Source organism: Myotis daubentonii, chromosome 10 (assembly GCF_963259705.1).
Source record: "Myotis daubentonii chromosome 10, mMyoDau2.1, whole genome shotgun sequence".
Classification (NCBI taxonomy): Eukaryota; Metazoa; Chordata; class Mammalia; order Chiroptera; family Vespertilionidae; genus Myotis; species Myotis daubentonii.
In genome coordinates, this window is record NC_081849.1 from 44,007,519 (window position 1) to 44,028,644 (window position 21,126).

General features: G+C 41.8%; 1 protein-coding gene across 2 annotated transcripts in view; it reads right to left on the minus strand.

Annotated features, from left to right (window-relative positions):
- The window catches only part of ABCB1 (ATP binding cassette subfamily B member 1), an 80,124-nt gene extending 61,056 nt beyond the window's left edge, over window positions 1–19,068 (minus strand). The window contains exons 1-4 of one of the 2 annotated variants that reach the window (XM_059712205.1): window positions 18,917–19,068; window positions 18,269–18,336; window positions 11,398–11,449; window positions 2,975–3,161 (exon numbers count right to left, since the gene is read on the minus strand). In XM_059712205.1, the coding sequence (XP_059568188.1) occupies window positions 2,975–3,161; window positions 11,398–11,449; window positions 18,269–18,330 (301 nt within the window). In that variant the 5' untranslated portion in view covers window positions 18,331–18,336; window positions 18,917–19,068. Of the gene's footprint in view, window positions 1–2,974; window positions 3,162–11,397; window positions 11,452–18,268; window positions 18,339–18,916 lie in introns of those variants that run through there. The other variant, XM_059712206.1, reaches the window with a different exon arrangement.
- Between the last annotated feature and the right edge of the window lie 2,058 nt (window positions 19,069–21,126).

A 21,126-nucleotide genomic window follows, 5' to 3' on the forward strand; every position in this document is an offset into this window, starting at 1 on the left:
TAGACTCGGGGCCAGTCTGCATGGGTTCAAATACTGAAATTGCTAACTCTACGACCTCAGACACTTTAAGTGTACTCAACCCTCTGGGCCCCATGTCCTCATCTGTAAAGTATAGGTAGTAGTCTCAACCTCATTTCATGAAATGAATAAAGGAGTTAATACATGTAAAACACTACGAACAGTGCTCAGTCCATATTTAATGCTCAGTAAATGTTAGCTTTAGTTATTGTTAGCTGAGTTTTTCCTCAAGGCTTAAGGCTCGAATTCCTTCTACTTTTCTCCATATCCTATCACAGGAGATTTAATATCCCTTCAACTCAAATATTGCCAAATCTCTAGTCCTACTCTTTATACCAAGATTCAGTCTCATTTCTTCAACGGCCTGAATGTCATTTACACTTGTTTCCAACCTGTCACCTTCAATGCAAAATGCCTAAAGTCAAAATCACCTCTATCTGGGCTCACTTCCAGACAGTGGACAGTCCGGAGGAAGACGCGAATCCTACTGAAATTCAGCAGCGGTTCACCTTTGCTCACACAGTGGAGTTCCCTAGGCTCAATTCATCAGAGACTTCAAGGCAAAGGCAAATGTGGCAACAAGATGGAGAGCGTTGGGAGTCGGGTATCAGGAAATCAGGTCTACAATGAAAAGAGCAGGAAAAAGGCCGGTGTCTGACCACCAGGGTGAGGTATCAAGAGAGAGAGCTAAGGAGGGATCCAGTGCACGGCAGAGAAAGATCTGCTCTCAGAAAGATGTTAGCGCTGTCTAGTTAAACCCTCTGTTTAGCTTAAACACTCAGACTTTCATGAGCCTTAGCAAATCCAAATCTCCTTAAGGAAGGAATACTTCTTGTCCAACAAGGAGACTCCGGTACCTAGTCTACCCCCAGGGCAAAGTTATGAGGTTCTACACCTGGGGGACGTCAAGAAGAAAAACGGTCTGAGAGTATCTGGAGGCCCCGTAGCCTGGCTCTCCCTCCAGAAGCATCAGAGAATTCATTTGCCCTCATCTCTAGGTCCAGCACCAAAATGTTTGATGCTATCCCCTCTCCCCTTTTGGTGAGTGGTAAGGTGTCAATTCAAAGGTGGCACAAACCTTTTGTTACCTTCCTTTGAATTCCACAAAGGGATGTAATAAATGCATAAGGATTTTACATAGCTCAAACATACAGTAACATTGCCTGACCTAACTCATTACCTGCATTCACAGAATTGAAGTAGTCCTGCCTTAGGATAAACAATGTGCTCTTCAGGATCACAAAGAAGGGGTTCTCGAGATCACCAGACAGGTATAAAAATTCCTTAAATACCCCAAAATGTTACGAATATTCATGTGCTTGCTTCTGGGGAAAGGATTCATGGCTCTCATCAGAGACTTAAAGATGGGAAGGTGGCAGGGTCATTGTAAAAGCTACAGGGCATCACTGTATTCGCAAGTGTTTTTCCAAACAGGCATTTTCAACATTTCTACCACCTGAGTGCACACAGGTTTTAAACTAAGTCTTTGGGTAGCTTAGTTTAAATCAGTGATGGCGAACCTTTTGAGCTCGGCGTGTCAGCATTTTGAAAAACCCTAACTTAACTCTGGTGCCATGTCACATATAGAATTCTTTTGATATTTGCAACCATAGTAAAACAAAGACTTATATTTTTGATATTTATTTTATATATTTAAATGCCATTTAATAAAGAAAAATCAACCAAAAAATGAGTTCATGTGTCACAGGTTCGCCATCACTGGTTTAAATCAATCTATGCGTGACCAAAGTTGACGTGGAAGCTCAGAGTGATCAAACAGCCCTTCCGTAATCAAGTATGAGGGAGTGTATCTGTTGACACCCAAAGGACTCCAACAGTCCATTCACTTTCCCATATAAGGATTTTTGGTATCAAGAATTAATCTATCAGATGCAATCTTATGGACCATGATCAATAAGGTGCAACTCTATTATATGACCTATATATTTATGGTTCAAGACAGGGTATTTATACCAGATGGCTATTGTTGTGTTGGCTGTTGTTATTTTTTGTTTTTATTTGACAGTCTAAGGAAAAAGAGGTCAGTGTCCCTGACTAAATAGTCAGGTACTACATGTTTTAAAACTTCCTGTGGCACACGGGCTGAAAATCAGTCCTAGAGGATTGTCTTAGATCTCCGTAATTAGCCAAATGTCTTGCTTCCTACTTCACTGAGCAAAGTGAAGTAATCAAAAGAAAATGTTCACAAATTCTCACCTCCCCATCTACCCACCTTTGGGCATTGGTACTCAAACACTCTCTCTTCCCATCTGTTATTATAGATGAACTAACTGTGCTCCTACCTTAAGCAAATAGCTCTTCGTGAGCATTATATCCCATCCTTTCTCATGGATATCGCTAAAGCAAGCAGATCTCTTCCCTCTCTTAAGGCATCACCTTCTCCGCTTTTGGATCATTTCCATTTGTATACAAACAAGCGATTATTTCCCCAGTTCTAGTGCACACACACGCGCGCGCGCACACACATACACACATACACACACACACACACACACACACACACCTTCTCTCGGACCCATTTTTTCATTTTAGAATCTGTTTCCGAAGAGTCCAATCCAGTTTTTCAGGCCATAAACTTTAGAACCATCTTGGACTCCTGTCTGTTACACCCATACCCAATATGTCAGAGAGTTTTACTGGCTCCTAATTATCATTCAAGGTCAAGATTAGGTTCCTATACCTCTTCCTGAAACTTCTTGACACATTTCTGATTTCATAGACCTCTCTTTTTTTATATGCCTCTGCCAGCACTTCCACTGTGCATTCTAATGCCCACAAATATTCTCTTATCAAACTCATTACAAATATGAACTATAGCTTAGATCCCTCCACCTCGCACCGCACTAAACACACTAGTGCATATGTAGTAATATCACTCTAAGTCATTGTTTTTTCCTAAGCTTCCAATAAAACCAGAACCACAAATAATACTTACTTTGATTAGTCATATTTGTAGAAGTTGTGTTTGGTGAAATTATGTTCTGATGCTTTCCTGCATCTGCAAAGCTATCTGTCATGTTTCCAAAAATCAGCATCATGAGGGGGAGTCCAGCACCGTGGATGATGGCGGCCAGAGTCCCCAGCAGCATATACAATCTATCAAGCCAGTTTGAATAGCGAAACTAAAAACAAAGAGAATAGGAACAATTAGCTCAGTTTCACGGATGGTTTGCTTTACTTTTAATACATACCCCAAACCCAAACATTTTTTATACTACCACCCTGGTCCAAGCCAAACTATTGCAATAGCCTAATTAGAAATGGGTGTTTGCGCCCTGACTGGTATGCTCAGTAGTTAAAATGTCTCCCACACACCAAAGGGTCAAGGGTTCAGTTCCCAGTCAAGGGCATATACCTGGGCACATGCGGGAGGCAACCAATCAATGTTTCTCACACTGATGTTTCCTTCTCTCTCTCTCTCTCTTTCTCTCTCTCTCTCTCTTTTCCCTCCCCTTCTCTTCCTCCCTTCCATTCTCTCTAAAAATCAATGGAAAAAGTATCCTCAGGTGAGGATTAACAACAACAGCGACAAAAAAGGGCATTTGATTCCTCTACTGAGCTCTGACCTACTTCTTCATATTGAATTCATTATGTCTCCTTTTCTTATGCATGAGGTTTGATGAGAGGGATAAGACATTCCTCTTGGGAGTTGTAAAATCTTTAATGGTACAGTAATAGTATATGTTGCTCTGATTTCCAAGAACAGAAGCCATTTTTTAACTTAAAAGTTTTTAGTCAAGAAAAATCTGGATTGCCAGAGGCTCCTAGGAGGACCCCATTGAGCAAACCCCATTGAGCACTCGTTTTATTGCTCTAAGAAAGTGGCTTGGGTCACAGATCTGCTGCATAGTAGCATTGGCATAAATGTAAAATGATTTTAATGTAATTAGGCCTCTATAGTGAGAAGGAAGAGGAAAATGATGAATTAAGATGGATGCTTGTTAAAGAACAGATTTCCTGAGAAGACAGATGGTGGTCATAATGACTGCCAAGTGTAGACCTGCAAAACCTCTTTTACTGCAGGCCAGTCACAAGAAGAAAAGAAAGACTTCTCTGGATCTAAAAAGCGACAGAAAGAGGGTGCGGTAAGGGAAATGGTATTGAGGCTCTTTGAAAGGCCCACTTGGGAAACAATATTTCACCTGTATAATTCAAAGAACTAGTTAAGGACCAAAAGAAAACCAAATAGAAGAAAACAAAGAAACAGGAGGATGCCAGCTGTGGCTGTTTGTGGCAGGTGCTCCTTCTGTGGATGCAAGATATAGATATAGTCAGCAGGTGTTTTTTTTAAATTGATTTCAGAGAGGAAGGGAGAGGGAGAGAGAGATAGAAACATTAATGATGAAAGAGAATCATTGATTGGCTGCCTCCTGCACTCCCCCAACTGGGGATCAAGCCCGCAACCCGGGCACATGTCCTTGGCCAGAATCGAACCTGGGACCCTTCAGTCTGCAGGCCAACGCTCTATCTACTGAGCCAAACTGCCTAGGGCTAGTCAGCAGGTTTGTAGGGAGGAAACTGAGTAAAAACTGGGTCTGGGCAGGTCATGTAAACCAAAAGAAAGCTCAAGATCAAGATAAAAAACACAGCAGCAAAAAGCAAAATTTTAGAACTACCATATACTCTTCATAGAAACAGAAACCAATCCTGTAGTTAGCTAACAAGGAACTTACAGTAGCAAGAAATAGAAATAAGTATTGAATTGACAAGTGGAGAAATAAATAGCAGAACAGCTCTTGGAGGTAGTGAATGGCAACCCAGAAAGCAGATAGAAAAAGTGAAGCTTATTCCCATTGTTTGCTACTGTAGGTTCCTTGTTAGCTAACTACAGGATTGGTTATCAACAAAGAACACATACGAAACCCCTGCCTTCATGGAGCCTGGACCACAGTGACACGCAGGATCTACTGGCTTAGACTGGCTGACCAGGGACATCTCTCAGAGGAGGCAATATATGAGCTGAGACCTCAGTGACAGGAAGGATATAATCAGTCATGTGACAATCTGGAGGCAGAACCTTCCAGGCAGGAAGAACAAATGCAAAGCTTTGTCCTGGGATGGTATGTCCCAAGGACCAAATGGAATTACTACTGTGGCAAGAGCAGAGTGAAGAAGAGTCCATAGTGAAGTCAGAGATGAGACAGAGGTCATACGGAGAGCCTTTTATAGCCACAGGAGGGAATTTGGGTTCTACTCTAAATTTCCCATCTAGAGCATCTTACGGATGGAACTGAGGTGATGTGATGTGGCTACTATGGAGGAAAGTTTTCAGACGAGCAGAAATGGAGGAGGGGGACTAGCAGTAAAGAGAGTGGTTAGGAGAGCAAATGAAGTCTAGACCAGGAGTGGAAGGTGGAATAATGCCCTGTTCACCCTAAACATGTCCACATCCTCATCCCAGGAACCTGTGAATAGGTTTCTTTACATGGGAAAAGGGACTTTGTAGATGTTAAGGATCTTGAAATAGGGAGGTTATTCTGGATTATCCAAATGGGCCTAATGCAATCACAAGGGTCCTTGTAAGAGGGAGCCAAATGCATCAAAATCAGGAGCAATGGATAGGTTAACGCCGGAGTTTGCTGCTTTGAACAACTACTTCAAAAGTGAAACTAAAAGACGGAACGGACATCACCCAGAACCACAGGAACGCTGGCTGAGTGGAAGTCCTACAATTAGGAGGAAAGAGAAACGCATACGGACACTCAGAGGAGGCGCAGTGCTGAAGTCAAATTCTGAGGTGCGGAGTGCGTGGAGCGGGCTGGCGGCGGAGGGCGCGGTTGGTGTTTTCAATCGGGAGGGAATCGCAGACTCTGAGCTCCAGATCCGGGCGAGTCTTTAGGGACCCAGACTCAAACGGGAGAAGCGGGACTGTCTGGCTTCGGTCAGAGCCAGTGCAGCTTTCTCTCCGAGCTTTGCAGCGGGTGCTGGGACTCAGAGAGGCAGAGCCCCTTGGGACAGGGCTGAGAGTCGCCATAACTGCTCTCTCCGGCCCACCCTGTTGATCCCGTGCGACCCACCCGCCCCGCCCAAGCCCTGCACAAAGGCATTTGCCGGATAGCCTCAGGCAAAGGCTAGATTAGCACCTCCCTAGAGGACAGAAGTTCTCTCACTGCTGACACAGCTGATTCTCATAGCCACTTGGCCTGGAGGTCAAACCCTCCCTGGTATTAGCTACAACAATCAAGGTTTAACTATAAGACTGCGAACAAAGACCACTAGGGGGTGCACCAAGGAAGCATAACAAAATGCGGAGACAAAGAAACAGGACAAAATTGTCAATGGAAGATATAGAGTTCAGAACCACACTTTTAAGGTCTCTCAATAACTGTTTAGAAGCTGCCGATAAACTTAATGAGATCTACAAGAAAACTAATGAGACCCTCGATGTTATATTGGGGAACCAACTAGAAATTAAGCATACACGGACTGAAATAACGAATATTATACAGACTCCCGACAGCAGACCAGAGGAGCGCAAGAATCAAGTCAATGATTTGAAATGCGAGGAAGCAAAAAACACCCAACCGGAAAAGCAAAATGAAAAAAGAATCCAAAAATACGAAGATAGTGTAAGGAGCCTCTGGGACAGCTTCAAGCATACCAACATCAGAATTATAGGGGTGCCAGAAGATGAGAGAGAGCAAGATATTGAAAACCTATTTGAAGAAATAATGACAGAAAACTTCCCCCACCTGGTGAAAGAAATGGACTTACAGGTCCAAGAAGCGCGGAGAACCCCAAACAAAAGGAATCCAAAGAGGACCACACCAAGACACATCATAATTAAAATGCCAAGAGCAAAAGACAAAGAGAGAATCTTAAAAGCAGCAAGAGAAAGAAATCCAGTTACCTACAAGGGAATACCCATACGACTGTCAGCTGATTTCTCAACAGAAACTTTGCAGGCCAGAAGGGAATGGCAAGAAATATTCAAAGTGATGAATACCAAGAACCTACAACCAAGATTACTTTATCCAGCAAAGCTATCATTCAGAATTGAAGGCCAGATAAAGAGCTTCACAGATAAGGAAAAGCTAAAGGAGTTCATCACCACCAAACCAGGATTATATGAAATGCTGAAAGGTATCCTTTAAGAAGAGGAAGAGGAAGAAAAAGGTAAAGATACAAATTATGAACAACAAATATGCATCTATCAACAAGTGAATCTAAGAATCAAGTGAATAAATAATCTGATGAACAGAATGAACTGGTGATTATAATAGAATCAGAGACATAGAAAGGAAATGGACTGACTATTCTTGGGGGGGAAAGGGGTGTGGGAGATTCGGGAAGAGACTGGACAAAAATCGTGCACCTATGGATGAGGACAGTGGGTGGGGAGTGAGGGTGGAGGGTGGGGCGGGAACTGGGAGGAGGGGAGTTATGGGGGGGAAAAAAGAGGAACAAATGTAATAATCTGAACAATAAAGATTTAATTAAAAAAAATCAGGAGCAATGAATGATTACTGAAATAAGAGGCTGGAGTGATGCAAGGAAGGGGCCACGAGTTTAGGAACACAGGCAGCCTCTAGAACAGTGGTTCTCAACCTTGGCTGTACATTAGAATCACCTGGGAATCTTTTTAAAATCCTGATTTCTGGATTCATCCTCCAGAAATTCTGTTTCTTTGTTACTAATGTTGTGGCCCCATAACAAAGAAACAGAATTTCCAGAGGATGAGGCCCAGAAATCAGGATTTTAAAAAGATTCCCAGGTGATTCTAATGTGCAGCCAAGGTTGAGAACCATTGCTCTAGAAGATGAAAAAAGGAAGGAAACAGATTCTCTCTTAGAGCCTGCAGAAGGAACTCAGCCTTGCTAGCACTTGACTGCTATTAAAGGGGCAAGTGGAGGGGAAATTGGATGAAAGAAAGTGAAGGGATTAGCCAAACAGCTACACTAATAAAAGAGAAATATGTAAATTGGTCATCACTCTGCTACACCCACCAGCCAATCAGGATGAGTGTGCAAATTAACCCAACAAAGATGGTGGGTTAATTTGCATACATAGGCACTGAGCGAAGACTGAAGGCTCTGGCCCAAGTGAAGACTGAAGACAACTTAAGACTGAAGACTGAAGAGGCTTGGCTTCTCTGCTGCGGCTGGAGTGGAGAAGTCAAGCCTTGCTCCGCTGCGGCCGGACCAAAGGCCTGGGTCCTGGGTGCTAGAGGAAAACCGGTGCCGGCAGCCAGGGGAAGGAAGGCCTACTGCGTGAATCTTCGTGCAATGGGCCTCTAGTATATTCATAACCCATAGACACAAACAACAGTGTAGTGATAGCCAGAGGGAAGGGGTTGGACAGGGGGCTGGGTGAAGGCAGGCAAAGATGGGGAAAATGGGAACATCTGTAATAGTGTCAACAATGAAAATACAAAAAAAATCTATTGAGGGGGGCACTAATAAAATTAGACACTTGATGTGTAAATGCCAATGGAAAAGACCCAGTTGAGAGGGAGAGATTGAAGATACATAGAAGAAAGAATATTAAATAATATAAGGTTCTTGAGAAGGCAAATTATATAGGAGTCAAAGTTCAAGTGAGTAGTGAGTTTTAAGGACCAGATGCTTCCCTGTTATAATAGGGGGGAAGGAAAAGGGAACGGATCCAGGTGTCTGTGGATTGGAAGAGCTGAGAAACTTATGTCAGGTGGCTTCCATTTTGTTTGTGAAATAAGAGGTTATCCACCAAGAGTGAGAGGCGGTTTTGAGGGCCAGGGAGGAAGTGGTAGGAAATTGGAAGAGTACAGGTTTGACACTGGGAAAAGAACAGAAGAACAGTACCCAGTCTGTGCTGGATACACCCTGTTGTGAGATTTTTCTCCAGCACCAAAGCAGGTGTCTGCATTTGCCTGGGCTATCTATGATAAAAGAGAGGTAAAAAGAAGTTTATAGTTTGGGCAAGTGAATAACTAAAGAAATAGTCATTACTTGAAGCTAGATAAGAAAGAGGAAGAAGATAGGGAGGGGCTGAGGGAAACTGGTGAGTCAGTGGGCACAAGATCCAGAGAGAACAGTGACCAGATTGCAAAGAGAGGAGATGGCTGGCTAATTCAAACTGGCTGCTTCCATGGGTCACTTTGGAAATAGAACCGTTTCAAATAACAAAATCCAGGATGTGAGTATATGAGTGATGGCTGGGGTGAAGGGGAGGACAAGATTATTGCATCTGTGAAGGACAAGAGTTGGTCTCTATAAGTCTATTAAGGTCACCCAAGATAGCAGGGGCACCAGGGGTAAAAAGGGAGATAATGAACCAGGTGGTCTTCAATGACTGAGAAATGACCAGGTGATCAGAAGAGAACAGCATCAACAAAGGACTCTTCAATCCCAAGCAGATAAAAGTTTCCCCCGCCATAAACTATCACAAATGAAGTTGTTAAACGCACTGGCTCTAGATTACGCAGATGTGGGCAACATTCTAGGCTTGCTGCTTTACTAGCTTTGTGACTTTTGAGTGTGTTGCTTAACTTTTCTGAGTCTGTTTCATCATCTGGAGCATAAGGACAACACAAGTGCCTGTATCATCGAGTTGTTGTGAGGACGAAGTTAAATAATATATAGGGAGTGCTTAACAGATGCCTGGCAGAGAGGAAGCACTGAACTTGCTAGCTATGTGCTATTAAGAGTGGCCTGCATACAAGGTTGGCCCTTAGCTGCTGCCTAGAACTTAGGCTGGCCCTTAGCTGGTGCCTAGAACTTAGATTTGGGGAGGGTTATGACCACCCTAGCTGATAAAGAGGCCGGAACTATTTGTACAATGCGGTGGATCCTGAAAACCTGCCTTCCTTCTGGGAGTTTGGAATTTCAGTACGTGCTCTGCCCCCAGGGTCAGCCCGCCCACCCCCACCCCCTCCAGTAAAAACATTGCATGCTGAGTCTTGAGTTCCTCTGATAGCCTTTCACATGTGTTGTCACAGCTCATTGCTGGGGAAATGAAGTGGGACTCGCTGGGAGAGCTTGTGTCTGGTTTCTCCTGGATGTCCCTCTATGTGCCTTGTCCCATGTCGGGTTCTGCTTTGCATCCGGCTGCAATAAATCTTACCCATGAGTGTAATTACGTGCCAAGTCCTGTGAGTTCTTCTAGTGAATCATCAAACCTGGGGTTCTTGGAAACCCCCTGACACACATAAGTTTTTGTCTTAACCGGATAATGTTATTAATATGCAATGCCAATAACATCAGCATTTTACTGTTAAACTTTCTTAATGGGTCCTTGTGTTTATAGGTTTTACATATAAGTTAAGTTCACAGTGTCAACTCTTCAGGAAAAAGACACAAGGGAAAGCCATATTTGTAGTACAGCACTTTAGCACAGGCTTAGAATACATTCTTTCTATGCCATACTGAGCACTGTGATTTAGAACATGAACTTCCCAGGTCTGAATCCTGGCCCCATACTTTATCGTTGGACAAGTTAATGTGTGTGGCCTTCTTCATCTGTAAAATTAGAATAATAATATCTAACTGAAGGAATGGTACCTATGTAAGGAAAAACTGAGGTCATATATATAGTGTGTAGAACAATACATGGCATATAGAGCAGTATGTGTTATTACCTCACATTGAAATTCTAGATTTTTATTCTTTTGTGCCTTGAATAGTATTGGTAGTATTACCTCTGTGTATTAAGTCTGTTAAATTTTCTAAAATCTAAGGTTTGTTCTAAAATTTAAGCTACAAATAAAATAAAAACTAAACTATGAAAGACAGAAATGTTTTGGTCTCAAAATGAATTTAATTTCAATTCAGGTAGAGAGAGAGACCATCAACCAGTCACATCTATAAAACCCCTCTCTTATTTCCAATTGATGAAAATAAAGTTTCTGAGCAACCTTTGTGCAACCAGAAAATGAGATAAAGAATTAAGGTTTTCACATTCTAGAACTGCCAATTATTCAGCACAGAAGAATGATTACATGTACCAAGTCACAGTAATAAATAATCCATTGTAAACTTTTATTATATGATTACCGGGGACTTTGACCTCAAAACTGCCAGGATTCTGATCAGACAGGAAACCTTGTGTCCTATGTGGCTGGTCTCATCCACGTGGCTGAGAGATCTGTTATCTATGCAAGCATCTCGCCCAGTGCTTGGCATAGATTAACAGATCACTGGTGACATAACTAACTAGGAGGATAATGAAATCTAGGACAAAAAGGGTGGCTACTGAGGCTCAATTCACATGGCAAGTTATGATTGGCATTACACTGAAGATAAGCTAAATTAAACCAATTTGGTTTACCTCTCCATTCAAATGCTTTCCCAGAAATAATCATACGAGGTAAAATATCTCTTCTCTAGGTAAGGAGAAGTCAATTCCTATGTATTCTGAATAGTGAATAAATTCAAAACTCACCATTGTAAGTACACTGACAGTTGGTTTCTTTTCTTTCTTCTCTTTTTTTTTACTGAAAAACATAGCAATAGGATTACACAAAACTTTTAAAATTATATAAAATTGTAAATTACCAAATTAACATAGAGTTTATAACTTGCTTACAATATACAGTGGGGCCTTGACTTACGAGTTTAATTCGTTCTGTGATGGAGCTCGTAACTCAAATTACTTGTATGTCAAATCTTAAAGTGAATGAGTGAGACACGTGATGCTGGGCTGATGTTGTGGCGTTCACTGTGATGTTTGCTGCGCCAACTAGCGATGGGGTATCTGAAGCTGGCTCGTAACCCGAATTTTAGCTCGCAACTCAAAGCAAAAAATCGGCCGAGAGACGGCTCGTATCTCGAAAAACTCGTTAGTTGGGACGCTCATAAGTCAAGGCCCCACTGTATTATTCAGTAAAAAAGCAGGTTAATAGTCTGATCCTATTTATGAAGTTTAAACATGTTAACGTGTCCTAGAAATCTATATGTGTGGTTATCACTGGGTGTTGAGATATTTACCAATATATTTTATTCCTTGTGCCTTTGGCATTTCCTAATTTTCTATGATAAAAGCATACAGAGACACACGACTTTTGCAATTAGAAAAATTACTGAAAAAAAGAGAGATTTCTGTTTTTACTAATAGAAAATTATTCATGCTCTCCCAGGGTAATCTCCTGAATTATCATCTAAGAATTCTAGAAGTAGATATTCCATCTAATACCCAGATATTAACCTTAATCGCTCTCTCTGCTAATGGAGGGTATTGGCAGTCAGATACTGAGCATAAAATAACCTCATAAGAAAAGTAATTGAATCACTATGAACAAATCTAATTCTGAAAGGATGTCTGGGGCCCTAAATGGACCCTTATGGCAATAAATGTAACCTAGAAAAGCTACAGTCAATTATTATTTTGAGCCTAGATTTCAAATGAATCTAACTGCAACCCTTTTCCACTCTACATAACTGCCACCAAGGACATGAAGGCAAACCCACCATCCCCAGCCCCCGCATCTATATTTTCAAATGTACAAAAGAAAGACTATCTCAGAGAATGACCATATTAGTTTTACACAGATTTTCAAGTTCAAAAAGTTAATTCATCTTTGTCTTTGTTCTTTACACTAAGCAAGGCCAAAGAGCTGAAGAGACTTCTAACGAAAAAAAAAATCCAGAGTTTATCCCATATTTGGCTTTGGAGTGATGTGAGACGAACATAAACACACAAAATACACAAACATAACTCTTCAAATGTGGTCCCGCCCTACGCCCAGTAAAGGCATGGTTTCAGTAACCCTGGGACCAGGGTGAGAGGAGAAAAATAGCCATACATAATTGAAGTTGAGCTCTAAGCTTTCTACTTATTTTTTTCTTAATATTGCTGCTACTTTGAAGAAGTTATAATGGTGCTGAAGCACTAGCTAAGTGAACACTTCCCATACATAATCTCATTTAATAATTTTTAATTGTATTACATTTATTGGGTGGCATTGGTTAATAAAATTATATAGGTTTCAAGCATACAAGTCTATAACACATTATCCGTATATTTCACTGTGTGTTCAACATCCAAAATCATTTAATTTTGATCTCTGTGAGGCAGGCACATTTCTGTTCTTTTAGAGATAAGAACACTGCAGGTGAGAGGAATTAACTAGCTTATCCAAGGGCACAGGGCTAGAGCAAAGCCAAGATTTCAACTGAAAAGTCTAGCCCAGGGGTGGGCAAACTTTTTGACTCGAGGGCCACAATGGGTTCTTAAATTGGACCGGAGGGCCGGAACAAAAGCATGGATAGAGTGTTTGTGTGAACTAATATAAATTCAAAGTAAACATCATTACATAAAAGGGTATGGTCTTTTTTTTTTTTTTTTTTTTTTTTAGTTTTATTCATTTCAAACAGCTGGATCCGGCCTGTGGGCTGTAGTTTGCCCACGGCTGGCTAGCCTCTCAACACCACAGATTCAGGGCAACCTCAGCCCTCTGAGTCACTGCATTGCAAGGATATGCTCTTCCACAATGACTTTCCGCCCCACTAGATTACCCATTTACCCATCAGCTTGAAACACAGGGCTGACCAAAGGCAAGTCGTTCATTAAACCTCATTGTAAATAAGAATATTTATAAATACAGATATTCCAAGGGGTACGATTGATCATCCAAGCTTTAAACCTATTAACAAAGACATATGCTTCTTTATAATTACATATGAGAATATACTGTATAGTTTTAAAAAAAAAACCACCCCAAACTCATAGAAAAAGAGATCAGATTTGTGGTTACAGGGAGGAGGGAGGAGGACTGAGGAGGAAGGTACAAAATTCCAGTTATAAGATAAAGTACCAAAGCCATGCCTGGTGTTGATCAGTGGTTAGAGCATCAGCCCTGCACTAAAGGATCATGGGTTCGATGCGCAGTCAAGGGCACATACCTGGGTTGCAGCTTCTATCCCCAGCCCAGGTCAGGGCATGTGCAGGAGGCAACCAATCAGTGTATCTTTCTCACATGAGTGTTTCTCTCTCTCTCTCTCTCTCTCTCTCTCTCTCTCTCTCTCTCTCTCTCCCTGCCCCCTCCCTCTCTCCATGCTCTCTACAAAAAAAAAAAAAAAAAAAAAAAAAAAGAAAGGAGAAAGAAATAAAATGGAAAAAATATCCTTATGTAAGGATTAACAACAACAAAATAAAGAAGTACCAGGGATGTATCAACAAAAAAGATGAAGAAGTACAACATGATGACTATACTAGTAGTTAACAATGATATATAGAAAAGTTGTTAAGAAAGGAGAACCTAAGAATTCTCTTCAAAAGGAAAAAAAGTTTTACTTTTTATTGTATCTGTATGAGATGATGGATGTTAACTAAATTTATCATGGTAATCATTTCAAAATATATGTAAGTCAAACCATTATGCTGTATATCTTAAATGTATACAGTGCTGTATGTCAACTATATCGCAATAAAACTAGGGGAAAAAGATATAGTTTTATTAAGAACAGATTAATATCAATGAGGATGAGCACAATTTAACTTAAAGAAAATCTAGTTTGAAAAACAAAAGTCTGTAGGCCATAATAAGAACCAATCCTATATAATAAAAGGGTAATATGCAAATAGACCACAGCGGAAGGACCGGTCTCTATGATGCGCACTGACCACCAGGGGGCAGACGCTCAACACAGGAGCTGCCCCCTGATGGTAAGTGCGCTCCCACAGGGGGAGTGCCTCTCAGCCAGAAGCCGGGCTCATGGCTGGCGAATGCAGTGGCGGTGGTGGGAGCCTCTCTCATCTCCACAGCAGTGCTAAGGATGTCCGACTGCTGGCTTAGGCTCGCTCCCCAAGGGCTCCTGGACTGTGAGAGGGCACAGGCTGGGCTGAGGGACAAACCGCCCCCCTGCCCCGTGCACAAATTTAGTGCACCAGGCCTCTAGTAATAAAATAAAGGTATGTGCTGGCTTGAACCAATTTCTTTGCCATTTCCCTCCACATACCCTCAATATTTCTTACTCCAATATCCCTGTTTGTGTCATAAGTTCTTTAAAGTACCAAGTTTGTTTGTTTTTTAATTAAAAACAAAAGAAAAATGTATACTTTCCACTCTATGGATATTTTTCCTTTTTATTTTTATGAAAATTTTTTATTTAAAAATTTTTTTAAGTAAGCAGAAAAACTGAAATAGTAATGACTACCCATATAACGTTCACCTAAATTCAACAACTGTTAACTTTTTGAGCATATTTTCTTTATATAAGAAAATATATACTATCACTGTTAATTTTTTTTAATCCTCACCCAAGGATATGTTTTCATTGATTTTAGAGAGAGAGGGAGGGAGAGGCAGAGGGAGAAGGGGACAGAGAGAGAGAGATACATCGATTGGTTGCCTCCCACATGTGCACCACTGGGAATGGAACCCACAACCTAGGTATGTGCCTTGATGGGGAATGGTGCACAGGATGATGCTCCAAGCAACTGAGTCACCTGGCCAGGGCTCATTGTTAATATTTTATTGAACTATTTTAAAGTAAGTTGCAAACACCATGACATTTCACATGCTTTCCTACCATTATCACATCTAAAAAATAATAGCAAGTTTTCTATAGCTTTTCCCTTTTTTGGAACCAATGTAATCAAGGTCCACACATTATATATCGTAGTTTTGTCTCTTTAGTCTCTTCTTAAAATCTGTAAATCCTTCTGCTCCTCCCCCTCACCCCATTGACTTTTTGTAGGAACATGAACGGATATCTTATAGAATGTCCCACATCTTGGATATGCCCGTTTCAAATTAAATTCAAGTTGATGTGCAATAAGTATAAAATCATAGCAGACTTGAAGACTTAGTAGTGCTCCCATATCTGTAGTTTCACTTTCCACAGTTTTAGTTACCTGTGGTCAACTGTTCTCCAAAAATATTAAATGGAAAATTCCAGAAATAGAGAATTTATAAGTTCTAAATTGTGCACTGTGAATAGAGGGGTGAAATTTAGCACCCATCCACTGAAGATATGACTCATCCCTTTGTCTAGAGTCCCCATGCTGTATTGCCATGTGCCTGTTAGTTTCTTAGTAGCTGCCTACTGTCATGATAGTGCAGTGCTTATGCTCAAATTACCCTTATTTTATTTAATAATGGCTCCAAAGCCATTCATATAACTCTGATTAGAGTGTATTATTATAATTGTTCTATTTTATTAGTTATTGCTGTTAATCTCTTACTGTGCCTAATTTATAAATTAAACTTTATCATAGGATGTATGCATAGGAAAAAATATGGTACCGTTGACCCTTAAACAATTCAGGAGGGTTAAGGGTGCCGACTGTGCAGAACCTACATATAACTTTAGTCAACCCTCTGCATACTTGGGTTACAATCACCAGTTGACTCTTGAACAACACAAGTTTGAACTGCATTGGTCAACTATGGGTCAACAGAAAAAATAGTGAGTATAAGTAGACCTGTGAAGCTCAACCCTATGCTCTTCAAGGATCAAATGTATATATAGGGTTAGGTACTATCTTTGGTTTCAGGCATCTACCAGGGGGCTTGGAATATATCCCCCACAATTAAAAGGTGTATGAAAAATAGAATGTAAACTATCTGATTAATAATTCTGATTACAGGTGGAAATGATAATACTTTGTATATACTGGGCTCCTTAAAATATATTTTCAAAGTAATTTCACCTGTTTCTTTTTACTTTTCTGAATGTTGCTACTAGAAATTAATAGTCACAAGTGTGGCTCACATTATATTCCTATTGGACAACATCAGTCTAGAAGCTTGATTGGATTGCTAACATACTTCCTAGGTGGTGTCTTGTCACTAATACATTGATTTCCACCATGAGTGATGCCAAGTCTGATCACTGGGTTAAAATACTAACTGCAAAATCTCCCCATTGGAAAAACACATAATTCTTAGGTACAACTAGTGGTTTAGGATCCATTACAATCCTTGCCTGAATCAATTATAACAATGCAGGTTCAAACATGACCACTGGCGTTTTTCTGTAAAGAATGTTCCTTTGTCCTAGCCAGTTTGGCTCAGTGGATAAAGCGTCAGCCTGCAGACTGAAGGGTCCCAGATTCGATTCCAGTCAAGGGCACATGCCCAGGTTGCAGGCTTGATCCCCAGTGGGGGTCATGGGAGGCAGCCAATCAATAATTTTCTCTTTTCGTTGATGTTTCTATCTCTCTCTCCCTCTCCTTTCCTTTCTGAAATCAATACAAAAATAATTTTTTAAAAAAAGAATGTTCCTTTATTCTCTCTACTTCTCTCACCCTTTTCTAACTTTCCTCCTCCTCTCAGAATTTTATTAAGAACTCCTGTATCATATCCAGTATTTCACAATCAAGTTCAATTACTATTCTCCTGTCCTTTGAAAACTTAAATTCCACTCCCTTGTTTTGGCATTGCACATGATACTCCAAGCCCTCTTTTTCCCTGTCCAGACCTGGTTGGAATTAGCCATTTCTCTCTGGGGTCCACAGTTCTTTGAGTGAGGTATGGTATTTAGAACCCAACATCTGGCACTCAGTGTCCTCACTGCTATTGTCCTTTTCACTGGAAAGAAATTGAACTATTAAAAACCATGAGTTCATATTGAAGTTTCCAATTAAAGTTTAACATTTACTAGTAAAAAAAAAAAACTTACTTGATGTCCACATTTATATTTCTTTTCTCTTACACTAAAAAGCTGTTTCTAATAACATATTTATTAATTTGTTTTATTTTACGATTTTCTACTAACAATGAACCCACTGTGTGAAGTTTAACATTTCCTGTGTAGACACTGCACTTCGACCAGAATTTACTTAAATTACTTTCCCCGAGTGGCCAATTCTTTATACATTCGGATATTTTCACACCACGCTAGTCGGTTCTTTGGTACTGCAAGTCTTCTCTTTTCACGATTTCTAACTAGGGTCAGATATTCACTGCCCTTTTAAAAACACTCACACCTAAATGTAGTTTTGGTCTTCTGTCCCACCCGCCATGCCGCCAACAATGCAAAGCTTCTGACTGTTTTACCAGAAGCAAGAGAATGGCCCAGGGAGCAGGTGAGACCTGAGGCTTGGAAAGCAGAAGGTCATCAAACCAGCAGAGGATGTGAGCCTTGTCCTAAAGCTCAAAGGGCCAGGAAGAAGCTCACCGAGGCGAAGGGGAAACTGCAAACGCGGGGCTCAACTCGGCCAGTGAATTCCCACAGAGCGATGGCTAGCTCCGTTAGATTAAGATTAAAATCATCATCACCTGTTCACTGATTTCAGTGCCGGGGGCTAGAAACACACAGCCCAAATCTCTCAGGCCATGGAAGATACGAAAGTGAAACAAACTGGCTACCTTTTTTTGTCCATTTTCAAGATTTCCCCTGCTCCGCCATTGCGGCCCTCTTCGTGATCCATCGCGACCTGAGGAGATGAAACCACAGCGGATGAACCAAGTGTGATGCGCAGGAGGCGGAGGTGAGACCAGCCCCGCGCGGAGCCCGGCGGCGAGCCGTAGAGCGGTGCGCTCGCCCCGAAGTGCCCCAGCCGCTCCCGGGGTGATGTGCGCCGCGGGGGGCTTGCGTGCGCGCCCGGCTTCCGGCCTTCGCACGTGAGCAGAGCTGGAGGACAGCGGCGCAACCTGAACTTTGCCCGCCGGCTAGGAGGCTCTCCCTCCCGGTTCCTCCCGCCTCTGACAATGCGCCCCGGTCCACCCGCCACGGACTCAGAGCCGCGCCATCGGCACCGCGCCGGCTCTCCGCGCTCTGGACTAGAGTCCAGCACGCGTGGCTAGCGCCGAAAGCTTCGGGCTGGGGGTGCTCCAGGAGCTCCCAGGGGGACTCTAGGTTTCACCCCCACTTGGTCCCCATGGACTTCCCAATTGGAATTACCGCCTCCATCCCCTCCGAAGCGCTTCTCCAACAGGTACCAACTCAAGAAATTGGAGAGCCCCATCTTTTCTGCGTCCTGTCCCCACCCAGCCCCCAACTTCCCACACCCCTACCTCGGGCTTTCCTCGGATTGTCCACCAAGACGTGAATTCTGTTAGAAAAGAGGCCGATTTGAGTGGAAAGCCCGGGCGGATGCGCGTGAGGAGGAGCCCAAGCGCAACTGCGCCCGGGCTTCCAGCGGCCAAGGGAGTGAACCGCTGGGCGTGCGCAGCCAGCACCCTGGGGCTCTCCTGCCCAGCCAATCAGCCAGACCTGTTAGGACTGCTCCCCGCCCCGCTCGATTGACTGCCGATTGCGCTAGTTATGAAACAGGTTGTATTTCCAGGAGGAATGTCCTTGCTACCGTTGCCCCTCCGCCAAAGGGCCGGTAGAGAACCGCCTACCAGCTGAATCATTGGGGGCGCTTACGTTCATAGAGTTATGTCTCTACATGTCCAGAAAACTCTCTCTTCTCGCTCTCTCTCCTCTCGAGAGAGACATAATTTGGCTCCCCAGGTCTCAAGTAGATAAGGGAAACTTTCTTTGGCATCACATCTAATATAGTTAATAAAACAATCTCCAACCTGGTCCATTTTGAAGTTAAAACAAGTTAAACTTTCCTTCCTAGCAGCACCTTTAAATAAGCCAGGGGACGTTTTCTGCAAGAGACTTTCTTCGGTGTGTTTGACAGTTTCTGTGGTTATCTGTTCATCTGTCTTTTATTTGAAGATCAAGGGAAGGACATAAATAGGAAAAAAATGTTAATATGTACATTGAAACGGACATTTTAGGATAGAAATAGTGCATTCTCTGCCTGTTGCCTCTCAGCTCACTGCAAAGGTTTAAAATAAAACTCTTTTTTTTTTAACTGCATAGTATGAGCATTTTCCCTGCTTTTTTAAGGCCATACTTCAAAGCCATCATTTTCTTTCCATTCTTTACTCGAAATTTTCCATGCCTTGGTTTTTGTTTTAGTCATATAGTCAGGTTTCTTTCTTTACAAACTGTTAATTAGACTTTCTAACAGGCCACTGATTTTCTCTCTGTTCTAACTGGATATGCATGTGTGCAGCATCTGTTCAACTGCTTACAGGCTTACCACCAACCCTGTGGTCCCACCTGGAGCAAATGGGTATAGCTTTCCTCTTCATCACATGGATTTTTTTCTTTATGGAAAATATTTTATTGCATACCAGAGGTAAAATTTTCCTAATATTATTTACAATAAAAAACCCCAAACTACCAGGCATTTGAACTTCATCCTTGAAAGTTTCCAGTGTTACAATCTTTCACCTAAAGGAATAAATAGATAAAGCAGTGAGAGGAATTAGATCAACCACTGTAACATTTATAGCTTATCCATGTCCTCAGTTCAAATAATTTGTTTTTCCGTTTCTGCTTCTTTTTTTTAATATATTTTTATTGATTAAGATATTACATATGTGTCCTTGTCCCCACGTTACCCTCTACCCCCCCCCCCCCCGTTGTCCGTGTCCATTGGTTAGGCCTATATGCCTGCATGTAAGTCCTTTGGTTGATCTTTCCCCCTTGCCCCCACCCTCCCCTACCCTCCCTCCAAAGCCCGACAGTCCAATCAATGCCTCTCCGTCTCTGGATCAGTCCTTGTTCATCAGTTTATGTTGTTCATTATATTCCACAAATGAGTGAGATCATGTGGTATTTATCCGCTCTCCAGTTCCATCCATGCTGTGGCAAATGGTAAGAGTTCCTTTTTCTTCTTCCTCTTCTTAAAGAATACCTTTCAGCATTTCATATAATGCTGGTTTGGTGGTGATGAACTCCTTTAGCTTTTTCTTATCCGTGAAGCTCTTTATCTGACCTTCTATTCTGAATGATAGCTTTGCTGGATAAAGTAATCTTGGTTGCAGGTTCTTGCTATTCATCACTTTGAATATTTCTTGCCACTCTCTTCTGGCCTGCATGGTTTCTGTTGAGAAATCAGCTGACAGTCGTATGGGTACTCCCTTGTAGGTAACTGACTGTCTTTCTCTTGCTGCTTTTAAGATTCTCTCTTTGTCTTTTGCTCTTGGCATTTTAATTATGATGTGTCTTGGTGTGGTCCTCTTTGGATTCCTTTTGTTTGGGGTTCTCTGTGCTTCCTGGACTTGTAAGTCTATTTCTTTCATCAGGTGGGGGAAGTTTTCTGTCATTATTTCTTCAAATAGGTTTTCAATATCTTGCCCTCTCTCTTCTTCTGGTACCCCTATAATTCTGATGTTGGTACACTTGAAGTTGTCCCAGAGGCTCCTTACACTATCTTCAT